The sequence below is a fragment of the Mustelus asterias genome, unplaced genomic scaffold (assembly GCF_964213995.1).
Source record: "Mustelus asterias unplaced genomic scaffold, sMusAst1.hap1.1 HAP1_SCAFFOLD_1705, whole genome shotgun sequence".
Taxonomy (NCBI): domain Eukaryota; kingdom Metazoa; phylum Chordata; class Chondrichthyes; order Carcharhiniformes; family Triakidae; genus Mustelus; species Mustelus asterias.
Window position 1 is genome coordinate 40552 of NW_027591650.1, and position 12367 is coordinate 52918.

The 12367-nt window shown below is 49.3% G+C and overlaps 1 protein-coding gene across 1 annotated transcript in view; it reads right to left on the reverse strand.

Moving 5' to 3' along the window:
- Positions 1-11814, reverse strand: part of LOC144488606 (mitochondrial disaggregase-like) — a gene marked incomplete at its 3' end in the record, with an annotated part of 36936 nt that extends 25122 nt beyond the window's left edge. Inside the window, exons 1-2 of the mRNA XM_078206667.1 lie at positions 11259-11814; positions 4797-4848 (exon numbers count right to left, since the gene is read on the reverse strand). Coding sequence (XP_078062793.1) covers positions 4797-4848; positions 11259-11739 — 533 coding nt within the window. The remainder of the gene's footprint in view (positions 1-4796; positions 4849-11258) is intronic.
- Between the last annotated feature and the right edge of the window lie 553 nt (positions 11815-12367).

Sequence of the window (12367 nt, forward strand, 5' to 3'; positions counted from 1 at the left end):
GTTCTCCCCGTGTCTGCGTGGGTTTCCTCCGGGTGCTCCGGTTTCCTCCCACAGTCCAAAGATGTGTTGGTTAGGTGGATTGGCCGTGCTAAATTGTCCCTTAGTGTCAGGGAGATTGGTGGGGTGAATGCGGGGATGAGTCCTGGATGGGACTGTGGTTGGTGCAGACTTGGTGCTGAACGGCCTCCTTCTGCACTGTGGGGATTCTATGATAAGTAAAGGCCCCAGCAAGGATATAGTGCTGGCTCCGCTCTGCCATTTCCTTCTGCATTTCTTCATCTATGGCTTCTTCCCTCTTAAGGTTTAAAATCATGAGGGCTCTGGGCAGCGTAGGCACCTATTGATGGAAGGATCACAAAGCATGACACACACACACGTGGGTTTGGGGTTAGAGGGTGCTGTGTTCAGGAGGAAAGCAACAAGACACCGACACTTGGTGACGGTGCTGCTTCTCCCAGTCGGGGAGACAGAAAGTGAACCAGACATGAAGCAACACATCCCCCTGATGGCTTAGTTGGGAACTGCAACCTGGAGAGTTAAACTGAAGCAAACCAGACTTGTCCCAAATTCCCCAACTCCTCAGCTGAGCTTATCTAAGCTCAACAACTCTCCGAGATCCCCGATCGCCGCCAATTCCTGCGTCCCGACCCTCCCCAATTTTATTCACAACACCACTGGGGACCAGGCTGTCGGGCACGAGCCCCAGACTCTGAAATTCCTCTCCCGAAACCTTTCCCATTTTCTCTCCTCCCTTAGAACGTTCCCTAAAACTGACCTCTTCGGCTAAGCTTTTGGTCATCTGATCTCATTATGTAGCTTTGTATCAAACTTTGGTTAATAATAGTACCTATGGAGCACCTCAGGATGTTCTTACTCAACTCAACTACCTACAATCAATATTAATGTCTTGGATGAAGGGACGGACTGTATTGTAGACAAATTTGCCGATAATACAAAGACAGGTAGGAAAGTAAGCTGCGTGGAGGATACAAAGAATCTCCAGGTGGATAGGGTCGTAAAGAGTGCCTTTGGTACATTGGCCTTTATAAATCGGAGTATCGAGTATAAAAGTTGGAGTGTTATGGTAAGGTGAAACAAGGCATTGGTGAGGCCGAATTTGGAGTATTGTGTACAGTTTTGGTCACCTAGTTACAGGAAGGACGTTAATAAGATTGAAAGAGTGCAGAGAAGGTTCACAAGGATGTTGCCGGGACTTGAGAAGCTGAGTTACAGAGAGAGATTGAATAGGTTGGGACTTTATTCCCTGGAGCGTAGAAGATTGAGGGGAGATTTGATAGAGGTGTATAAGATTTTGATGGGTATAGATAGAGTGAATGCAAGCAGGCTTTTTCCGCTGAGGCTAGGGGAGAAAAAAACCAGAGGGCATGGGTTAAGGGTGAAAGGAGAAAAGTTTAAAGGGAATATTAGGGGGGGCTTCTTCACGCAGTGAGTGGTGGGAGTGTGGAATGAGCTGCCGGATAAAGTGGTCACTTTTAACGTTTAAGAAAAACTTGGACGGGTTCATGGATGAGAGGGGTGTGGAGGGATATGGTCCAAGTGCAGGTCAGTGGGACTAGGCATAAAATGGTTCGTTTGGGGCGGCACGGTAGCACAGTGGTTAGCACTGCTGCTTCACAGCTCCAGGGACTTGAGTTCGATTCCCGGCTTGGGTCACTGTCTGTGTGGAGTTTGCACATTCTCCTCATGTCTGCGTGGGTTTCCTCCGGGTGCTCCGGTTTCCTCCCACAGTCCAAAGATGTGCGGGTTAGGTTGATTGGCCATGCTAAAAAATTGCCCCTTAGTGTCCTGAGATGCGTAGATTAGAGGGATTAGCGGGTAAAATATGTAGGGATATGGGGGTAGGGCCTGGGTGGGATTGTGGTCGGTGCAGACTCGATGGGCCGAATGGCCTCTTTCTGCACTGTAGGGTTTCTATGATTCACAGACAAGAAGGGCCAAAAGGCCTATTTCTGAGCTGTAATTTTCTATGGTTCTATGGTTCTAATCTGCAAAGTGGTACAGATCGGTTAGGAAAGTGGGAAAAAATTGGCAGCATGCAGATCCAGCAAGTAAGGAAGGCAAATGTTGGCCTTAATTGCAAGAGGAACCAAGTCTTGTCAAACAACTGTTGGTGAGACCATAAGGGAGAGGCGATGGCCTTGTGGTATTATCGCTAGACTATTTATTCAGAAACTCAGTTAATGTTCTGGGGACCCGGGTTCGAATCCCGCCACGGCAGATGGTGGAATTTGAATTCAATAACAAATATCTGGAATTAAGAATCTACTGATGACCATGAAACCATTGTCGATTGTCGGAAAAACCCATCTGGGTCACTAATGTCCTTTAGGGAAGGAAATCTGCCGTCCTTACCTGGTCAGGCCTACATGTGACTCCAGAGCCACAGCAATGTGGTTGACTCTCAACTGCCCTCTGACGGCAACTAGGGATGGGCGATAAATGCTGACCAGCCAGCGACGCCCGTGTCCCACAAACTGTATACAGCTTTGGTCACCTGATTCAAGAAGGGACATGCTTTCATTGGACACGGTTCAAAAAAGGTTCACCAGGCTGATTCCTGGAATGAGGAGGTTTGTCTTGTGAGGAAAGGTTGAGCAGGTTGGGCCCAGACTCATTGGAGTTTAGAAGAATGAGAGGGGATCTTATTGAAACATAAGATTCTGAGGGGGCTTCACAGGGTGGATGCTGAGAGGATGTTTCCCCCTCGGGGGGAATCTAGAACTGGGGGTTATAGTTTAAAAAGAAGGGGTCTCCTATTTAAGACGGAGCTGGGGAGGAATATCTTCTCTCAGAGGGTGGTTAGTGTTTGGAATTCTCTCCCTCAGAGAGCAGTGGGGGCTGCGGCTCACTGAATATATTCAAGGCCGAGTCAGAGTTTTCGGGGTGGGGGGGTCGAGGGTTATGGGGGACAGACAGGAAAGTGGAGAAGGCCACAATCAGATCAGCCATGATGTTACTGAATGGCAGAGTAGGCCTGAGGGGCCGAATGGCCTCCTCCTGCTTAGAAACCTTAGAAACCCTACAGCACAGAAAGAGGCCATTCAGCCCACCGAGTCTGCACCGACCACAATCCCACCCAGGCCCTACACCCCCATATCCCTACATATTGTACCCACTAATCCCTCTAACCTACGCATCCCAGGACACTAAGGGCAATTTTAACCTGGCCAATCAACCTAACCCGCACATCTTTGGACTGTGGGAGGAAACCGGAGCACCCGGAGGAAACCCACGCAGACACGAGGAGAATGTGCAAACTCCACACAGACAGTGGCCCGAGCCGGGAATCGAACCCGGGTCCCTGGAGCTGTGAAGCAGCAGTGCTAACCACTGCGCTACCGTGCCGCCCTTGTGATGCCGTGCTCTTGTGATTTTAGCTTCTGCTTTATAAATGCAAGTTGATCATTTTTTTGAGGTAAAGGCTTTAATCTGGCAAGTGTCCGGGCGGGAAGGGGGCTGGGCGAGGTCAGGAATCCCTCGACAGACTGATTGGGGACCAGTGTTTCTAACTGAGGCCGCATTGGCTTCTCGATGTCAGCTGATCACAGCGTCGATGGTCAGTGGGCGTACTGCCCCCTGGTGTCCACAGTGGGGACTGCACAAGGATCATCTTCAACCCGAAGGTAGGAGCACAGGTTAATGATGAGGCTAATTGTTACCAGATAATGAAAGGAATGACACAGCACGTGAATGTCACTTCACACCAGGGAATCGTACAAGAGGGTAGCACAGTGGTTAGCATTGCTGCCTCACAGCTCCATGGACCCGGGTTCGATTCCAGCCTCAGGTCACTGTCTGTGCAGAGTTGGCACATCCTCCTCGTGTCTGCGTGGGTTTCCTCCGGGTGCTCCGGTTTCCTCCCACAGTCCAAAGATATGCGGGTTAGATTGATTGATTGGCCATGCTAAATTGCCCCTTAGTGTCAGGGGACTTGCAGGGGTTATGGGTGGATTACAGGGACAGGGACAGGGCCTGGGTGGGATTGTGGTTGGTCTGGGCTCAATGGGCCGAATGGTCTCCTTTTGCACTGTAGGATTCTATGATTCTAAGAGTAGGGAAAATTAATAAACTTAAAATGGACAAACATAAAGGCTTTGTATCTGAATGCACCTGGTATTCAGAATAAAATTAATGAGTTAACAGCAAATAGCGGCAAGGGGGTATGATTCGGTGACGACTACTGAGACACGGTTACAAGGAGACCAGGTCTGGGAGCTGAATATCCGAGGGTACTCAATATTTCGGAAGGACAGACTGGAAGGGAAAGAAGGTGGTGTAGCTTTGCTCGTAAAGAAAGGGATTATTGCTGTAGTGAGAAACGATATAGGCACTGGAGATCAAGATGTTTTAAAGGTTATTTATTTGTGTCACAAGTAGGCTTACATTAACACTGCAATGAGGTTACTGTGAAAATCCCCTAGTCGCCACACTCCGGCGCCTGTTCGGGTACACTGAGGGAGAATTTAGCACGGCCAATGTACCCTAACCTGCACATCTTTCAGACAGTGGGAGGAAGCCAGAGCACCCGGAGGAAACCCACGCAGACACGGGGGAACGTGCAGACTCTGCACAGACAGTGACATAAGCCGGGAATTGAACCCGGGTCTCTGGTGCTGTGAGGCAGCAGTGCTAACCACTGTGCCACCGTGCCCCCTATTTTGTTCCACGATCCAATTAGATCACAGCTGATGTGTGTCAGTGTGTTATCAATGACATTGTCTTTGTCTGAGGCTCCTGTGTTTTGTAAGTGTTTAGAAACAGAGCACTCCGCCTACCTGCTGACCTCGGATGTGTTGTTTAAGCGGGCAGCTTCCAACAGCGCCTGACCTGGGAATAAAGCAACTGTGAGTCAGTCACACCACACCTTCAATAAGAGGATCCCTCCCAGACCTAATCACTGAGATTACTGGACCACAGAAGGCCCAAATCCATCAGGATTATCAACTCCACGATGCAACACAAAGCAATGAGTTTTTAAAGTTTATTTATTAGTCACAAGTAAGGCTTACATTAACACCGCAATGAAGTTACTGTGAAAATCCCCTGGTCTCCACACTCTGGCACCTGTTCGGGTACACTGAGGGAGAATTTAGCATGGCCAATGCACCTAATCAGCACGTCTTTCAGACAGTGGGAGGAAACCGGAGCACCCGGAGGAAACCCACACAGACACGGGGAGAACGTGCAAACTCCACACAGATAGTCACCCAAGCTGGGAATCGAACCTGGGTCCCTGGCGCAGTGAGGCAGCAGTGCTAACCATTGTGTCACCGTGCCTAATCCCGGAATATATAGATATAGTAACACGGTGCCCAGTGCAGCTGATAGAATCCAGATTAATACAGAGCATCTCCTCCACCTTTAAACTGAACATCCCCAAGAAATTCAAACAAGTGTAATGTTAACAATGATCAATAAATCAATAAGTCTGGAGGTCATCGCTCTCAGAACGGTTGATAGGTGTCCTTGTGCAAGAATCACAAGGAGTTGGTTTGCAGGTGCAGCAGGTAATTAAGGCGGCAAATGGAATTTTGTCCTTCATTGCAAGAGGGATGGAGTTTAAAAACAGCGAAGTTATGTTGCAGCTGTATAAGGTGCTGGTGAGGCCACACCTGGAGCACTGTGTACAGTTTTGGTCTCCTTACTTGAGAAAGAATATACTGGCACTGGAGGGGGTGCAGAGGAGATTCACTAGGTTGATTCCAGAGTTGAGAGGGTTGGTTTATGAGGAAAGACTGAGTAGGCTGGGACTATATTCATTAGAATTCAGAAGAATGAGGGGAGATCTTATAGAAACATATAAGATTATGAAGGGAATAGATAAGGTAGAAGCAGGGAAGTTGTTTCCACTGGCGGGTGGAACTAGAACTAGTCCAAAGATGTGTGGGTTAGGTTGATTGGCTATGCTAAAAATTGCCCCTTAGAGTCCTGAGAAGTGTAGGTTAGAGGGATTAGCGGGTAAATATGTAGGGATATGGGGGTAGGGCCTGGGTGGGATTGTGGTCGGTGCAGACTCGATGGGCCAAATGGCCTCTTTCTGCACTGTAGGGTTTCTATGATTCTATGAACTAGGGGGCATGGCCTCAAAATAAGGGGGAGCAGATTTAGGACTGAGTTGAGGAGGAACTTCTTTACACAAAGGGTTGTGAATCTGTGGAATTCCCTGCCCAGTGAAGCAGTTGAGGCTACCTCATTGAATGTTTTCAAGGCAAGGATAGATAGATCTTTGATTTGATTTGATTTATTGTCACATGTATTGGTATACAGCCAAAAGTATTGTTTCTTGCACGCTATACAGACAAAGCATACCGTTCATAGAGAAGGAAAGGAGAGAGTGCAGAATGTAGTGTCACAGTCATAGCTAGGGTGTAGAGAAAGATCAACTTAATGCAAGGTAAGTCCATTCAAAAGTCTGACAGCAGCAGGGAAGAAGCTGTTCTTGAGTCGGTTGGTACGTGACCTCAGACTTTTGTATCTTTTTCCCGACGGAAGAAGGTGGAAGAGGTCCTTAATGATGCTGGCTGCTTTTCCAAGGCAGCGGGGAGAGTAGACAGAGTCAATGGATGGGAAGCTGGTTTGCGTGATGGATTGGGCTACATTTACGACCTTTTGTAGTTTCTTGCGGTCTTGGGCAGAGCAGGAGCCATACCAAGCTGTGATACATCCAGAAAGAATGCTTTCTATGATGCATCTGTAAAAGTTGGTGAGAGTCGTAGCTGACATGCCAAATTTCCTTAGTCTTCTGAGAAAGTAGAGGCATTGGTGGGGCTTTCTTAACTATAGTGTCGGCATGGGGGGACCAGGACAGGTTGTTGGTGATCTAACAACTTGAAGCTCTCGACCCTTTCTACTTCGTTCCCGTTGATGTAGACAGGGGCATGTTCTCCTTTACGCTTCCTGAAGTCGATGACACTCTCCTTCGTTTTGTTGACATTGAGGGAGAGATTATTGTTGCTGCACCAGTTCACCAGATTCTCTATCTCATTCCTGTACTCTGTCTCGTCATTGTTTGAGATCCGACCCACTACGGTGGTGTCATCAGCAAACTTGACAATGGAGTTGGAGGGGAATTTGGCCGCACAGTCATAGACATAAAAGGAGTATAGTAGGGGGCTGAGAACACAGCCTTGTGGGGCACCGGTGTTGAGGATGGTCATGGAGGTGGTGTTGTTGTTGCCTATCCTTACTGATTGTGAACAAAGAAAATTACAGCACAGGAACAGGCCCTTCGGCCCTCCAAGCCTGCACCGACCATGCTGCCTGACTGAACTAAAACCCTCTACCCTTCCGGGGACCATATCCCTCTATTCCCATCCTATTCATGTACTTGTCAAGACGCCCCTTAAAAGTCACTACCGTATCCGCTTCCACTACCTCCCCCGGCAACGAGTTCCAGGCACCCACTACTCTGTGTGTAAAAAATCTGCCTCGTACATCTCCTTTAAACCTTGCCCCTCGCACCTTAAACCTGTGCCCCCTAGTAATTGACTCTTTCACCCTGGGAAAAAGTTCCGACTATCCACTCTGTCCATGCCTCTCACAATCTTGTCGACTTCTATCAGGTCTCCCCTCAACCTCCGTTGCTCCAGTGAGAACAAACCAAGTTTCTCCAACCTCTCCTCATAGCTAATGCCCTCCAAACCAGGCAACATCCTGGTAAATCTTTTCTGTATCTTCTCCAAAGCCTCCACGTCCTCCTGGTCTGTGAGTTAGGAAGTTCAGGATCCAGTCGCAGAGGGAGGTGCTGAGGCCCAGGCCACGGAGTTTGGAGATGAGTTTCGTGTGAATAATGGTGTTAAAGGCAGAGCTGTAGTCAATAATTAGGAGTCTGACACAGGTGTCCTTGTTATCTAGGTGTTCCAGGGTTGAGCGCAGGGCCAGGGAGATGGCGTCAGTGTGGACCTGTTGCAGCGGTGGGCAAACTGTAGTGGATCAAGCAGTCCGGGAGGCTGGAATTGATTCGTGCCATGACTAACCTTTTGAAGCACTTCATAATGATGGATGTCAGAGCCACCGCCCGATAGTCATTAAGGCACGCTGCTTGGCTTTTCTTAGGTACCGGGATGATGGTCGTCTTCTTGAAGCAGATAGGGACCTCAGATTGTTGTGAAGAGAGGTTGAAGATGTCTGTGAATCTCCCGCCAGCTGATCCGCGCAGGATCCGAGTGCTCGTCCGGGTACCCCATCCGGGCCAGTCGCTTTCCATGGGTTGACCTTCGAGAAGGCTGCCCTGACATCTGCAATGGTGATTTTTGAACAGTAAAGGAATTAAGGGTTATGGTGAGCGGGCGGGTAAGTGGAGCTGAGTCCGCGAAAAGATCAGCCGTGATCTTATTGAATGGTGGAGCAGGCTCGAGGGGCCAGATGGCCGACTCCTGCTTTTAGTTTCTATGGGTAGGAATTGATTAAGAGGATTGATCAGTGAAGTTTGTTCCTGGTTGCTCTCATTGTGTGTTCCGTGGTTTGGATAAGCTGTCCCGCTAGTCCGTTTGTAACGGGATGGTACGGTGCAGTCTGAATATGTTGGATACCATTCCCTTTCAAGAAAATTTCAAATTCTTCAGAGTTGAATTGAGGTCCGTCGTTGCTTATCAATCGCCAGGGAATCCAAACCTAGAGGAGAGCCTGGGTGGGATGCTCTTCTGGAGAGTCAGTACAGACCCAATGGGCTGAATGGCCTGGTTCTGCACTGTAGTGAGTCTATGAAAGCATTATTGCTTTGACCTGACCACTTCCAATTCTTGTTCTGGCACAAAAGGTTATGTAATGGTTTTAAAATGGTTGCCTCTTCATCTTTTCCAGTGACTGGGATGTCAGATAGCACTGGACCCCCCCCGCAGTATCTGAGCCACTGCTCTTTGAAGCAAGGCAGGAGTAAATGTGATACCAAACGGCAATCTTCGGTACTGGAATAAGCCTGTGTGTGTCCCGATTGTCAGAAGTTCCTGCGACTTCCTGTCTATATTCATCTGTAAATCGGTCTGACCTGGGTCAATTTTGCCAAAAAGCTGGCCCCCTGCCAATCCCAAAGACCGGTCACTGATGTTGGGTAACTGTTGGGGATTGTTCAACACATAGAACTGGGTGAAGGGTGACTTTGAAATCTCCACAACTCCTTATGGATCCATCCTGCGTGACGACTGGAACTATTGGTGTGGCCCAATCATTAATGCTGACAACTCCCGCCTTCACAAATCAGGAACTTCAGTTCAGGGAGATAGGTTGGGCTGTTCTCCTCGTAGAAGGTTGGGAGGAGATTTGACAGGTATTCAAAATCATGAGGGATCTGGACAGTAGATGGGCTCAAAGTGTCTCGCTCGGCCATTTCAGAGGGCAGTTCAGAGTCAACCACATTGCTGTGGCTCTGGAGTCGCATGTAGGCCAGACCGGGTAAGGATGGCAGATTTCCTTCCTTAAAGGACACTAAAGAAAATTTCAGAGGCAGCGGAAGCACAGCTGACCTCCTTCTGTGCTGGAACGATTCTGTGGATCTCCCTTTCTCTACCGTTGCTGCAGATCCTTCCGATTCCGTACCCAAGATCTATCAACCTGTCTGAGGTTCCAACTGACCCCAATCAGGGGGAAGGAGAGTTCCAGATTTCCACTCCTCTGCGTGAGGAAGCGCTTCCCGACCTTCCCACCCTGAACTGCCTGGCTCCAATTTGAAGGTTCTGTCCCCTTGTTCTGGGCTCCCCCCACCCAGAGGAAATAGCTTCTCTCGACCCAGTCAAATCACTTAATCATCTTAAACTCCTGGATTAAATCACCTTCAATTTCCAAGGAACATGAGGCTAGTTCACGGAACCTCTCTCGATGTTCCAGCCCTTGGTTACATTCTGGTGAATCTACGCTGCACTTCCTTCCAAGGCTGATACACACTCCCAATCATGCAATGTCCAGATGTACTCCAGGTGTAGGAATTCACTCCGGCTTCGAGTTCAACCCAGGACTTCTTGGTCACAGAAGGAGACAGAGTACAGGAATGAGATAGAGAATCTGGTGAACTGGTGCGGCAACAATAATCTCTCCCTCAATGTCAACAAAATGAAGGAGATTGTCATCGACTTCAGGAAGCGTAAAGGAGAACATGCCCCTGTCTACATCAATGGGGACATTGTAGAAATGGTCACGGGCTTCAGGTTTCTAGGTGTCCAGATCACCAACAACCTGTCCTGGTCCCCCCTTGCCGACACTATAGTTAAGAAAGCCCACCAACGCCTCTACTTTCTCAGAAGACTAAGGAAATTTGGCATGTCAGCTAAGACTCTCACCAACTTCTACAGATGCACCATAGAAAGCATTCTTTCTGGTTGTATCACAGCTTGGTCTGGGGCTCCTGCTCTGCCCAAGACCGCAAGGAACTACAAAAGGTCGTGAATGTAGCCCAATCCATCACGCAAACCAGCCTCCCATCCATTGACTCTGTCTACACTTCCCGCTGCCTCAGAAAAGCAGCCAGCAAAATTAAGGACCCCACGCACCCCGGACATTCTCCCTTCCACCTTCTTCTGACGGGAAAAAGATACAAAAGTCTGAGATCACGTACCAACCGATTCAAGAACAGCTTCTTCCCTGCTGCCATTAGATGTTTGAATGGACCTACCTCGCACCAAGTTGATCTTTCTCTACACTCTATGACTGTAACACTACATTCTGCACTCTCTCCTTTCCTTCTCTATGAATGGTATGTTTTGTTTGTATAACGTGCAAGAAACAATACTTTTCACTGTATGTTAATACATGTGACAATAATAAATCAAATCAAACAGTTCAAAGCACTAATAATCAGCTTGGAAACCCTCCCATCACTATTCCCAAAGGGAACAAACACAGTATATGGGTGTGAAGATACGCAAACAACAACTCCAGGTGTTGTCCAACAAGGGCTTTGTGCAGCTGCAAGTTCCACCTCTCTTTACCTCTGAGGAAGAATCAAACCAACACAAAACATTAACTCTGTTTCTCTCTCCACAGACGCTGCCAGACCCGCTGAGTCTTTCCAGCACCTCCTGTTTTTAATTTCAGATTTCCAGCATCCACAGTATTTTGTTTTTATTTATCCACTTTCCATTTCCACTTGGAAATGCTGCTAGTTTCAGTGCTGCGGAAGGGTTGGGGACCTGATTGGAAAGATTCAAACACAGAGTTGGGTTGGTTCAGGAAGTTATCATATCCCCGTCATCCACAAAGCATCCCATGCCAACGCTACCTTACTGCGTTACGGTGTGACTACTCACCATCTGACCCCGATGTTCTGCTGTAGCAATAAGTGAGGGCAGCTGCCAGGGTAAAGAGACTGGTAGAGGTTCCCAGTGTCCATTCTCCCTGATCCTGCTGTGATCGCCTCCCCGTGGCCACAGCCTCCAACTGCAACCCAGCCACTGGCTCACAGCGACACCTACTGGCCTGCCCGGGGAACTGCATCAACCAGCAGCGGCTCCCCGCGGTGGGAGGCCGGAACTGCAGGCCGGAGGCCAGGAGGGAGCGGCTCCCCGCGGTGGGAGGCCGGGACTGCAGCACAGCACAGCTTGTCTCCAGGGCCGGGATCGCGCTCCACAGCCGCCGCCCCCCTGTCACCGTGGATCCGATTGCCGCAGTATCGCGGCCCGGTTCCCTCAGCAGCGGAGACGGCAGCCGCCGACCGACTCCGCTCAAAATCCAGCGGGTCCGGAGGTAGCGAGTTACCAGGGAGCGGCCCGTCTCCCTGGAAAGCGCCATCGTGCCGTAAAGAAACAGCTGAAATTTCCCACAGGCCCGGAGCACTCTCACTTTACGGCCGGGTGGAAATGACGTCATAGCCAGTCACAATCGCGACCTGTCCGATGCACCCCGGGAGTTGTAGTTTCCGGTCTGTGGTCGTCACTTCCGGCTGTGCTGTGGAACTACAATACCCAGGAGTCAGTGCGGTGGGCATGCGCTCATCTTGGCAACAAGTGCATGCTGGGTGTTGTAGTTCCCCTCTGCATTGGGGAGACTAAAGGCAGACTGGGTGACTGCTTTGTGGAACACCTTTGCTCAGTCCGCAGGCATGGCACCAACCTTGGTTACGTGCCATTTCAACATGGCACTTTGCTCTCATGCCCACATGTCCTTCCTTGGTCTGCTGCACTGTTCCAGTGAAGCTGGTGTAAGCTGGAAGAGTATCATCTCATATTCCACTCGGGCACTTTGCAGCCCTCGGGAACTCAACACTGAGTTTGGCAGCTTTAGGTTGTGACCTTTCTCCTCCATCTTAACCCACTAGTTGTGTTTTTATCGGGAACTCCCCCCCCCCCCCCCCCCCCCCCACCACTGAGCCAGTGTCACTTGCTCTTTAGATGTGTTTGCACAGAAAACTGATCTTTGA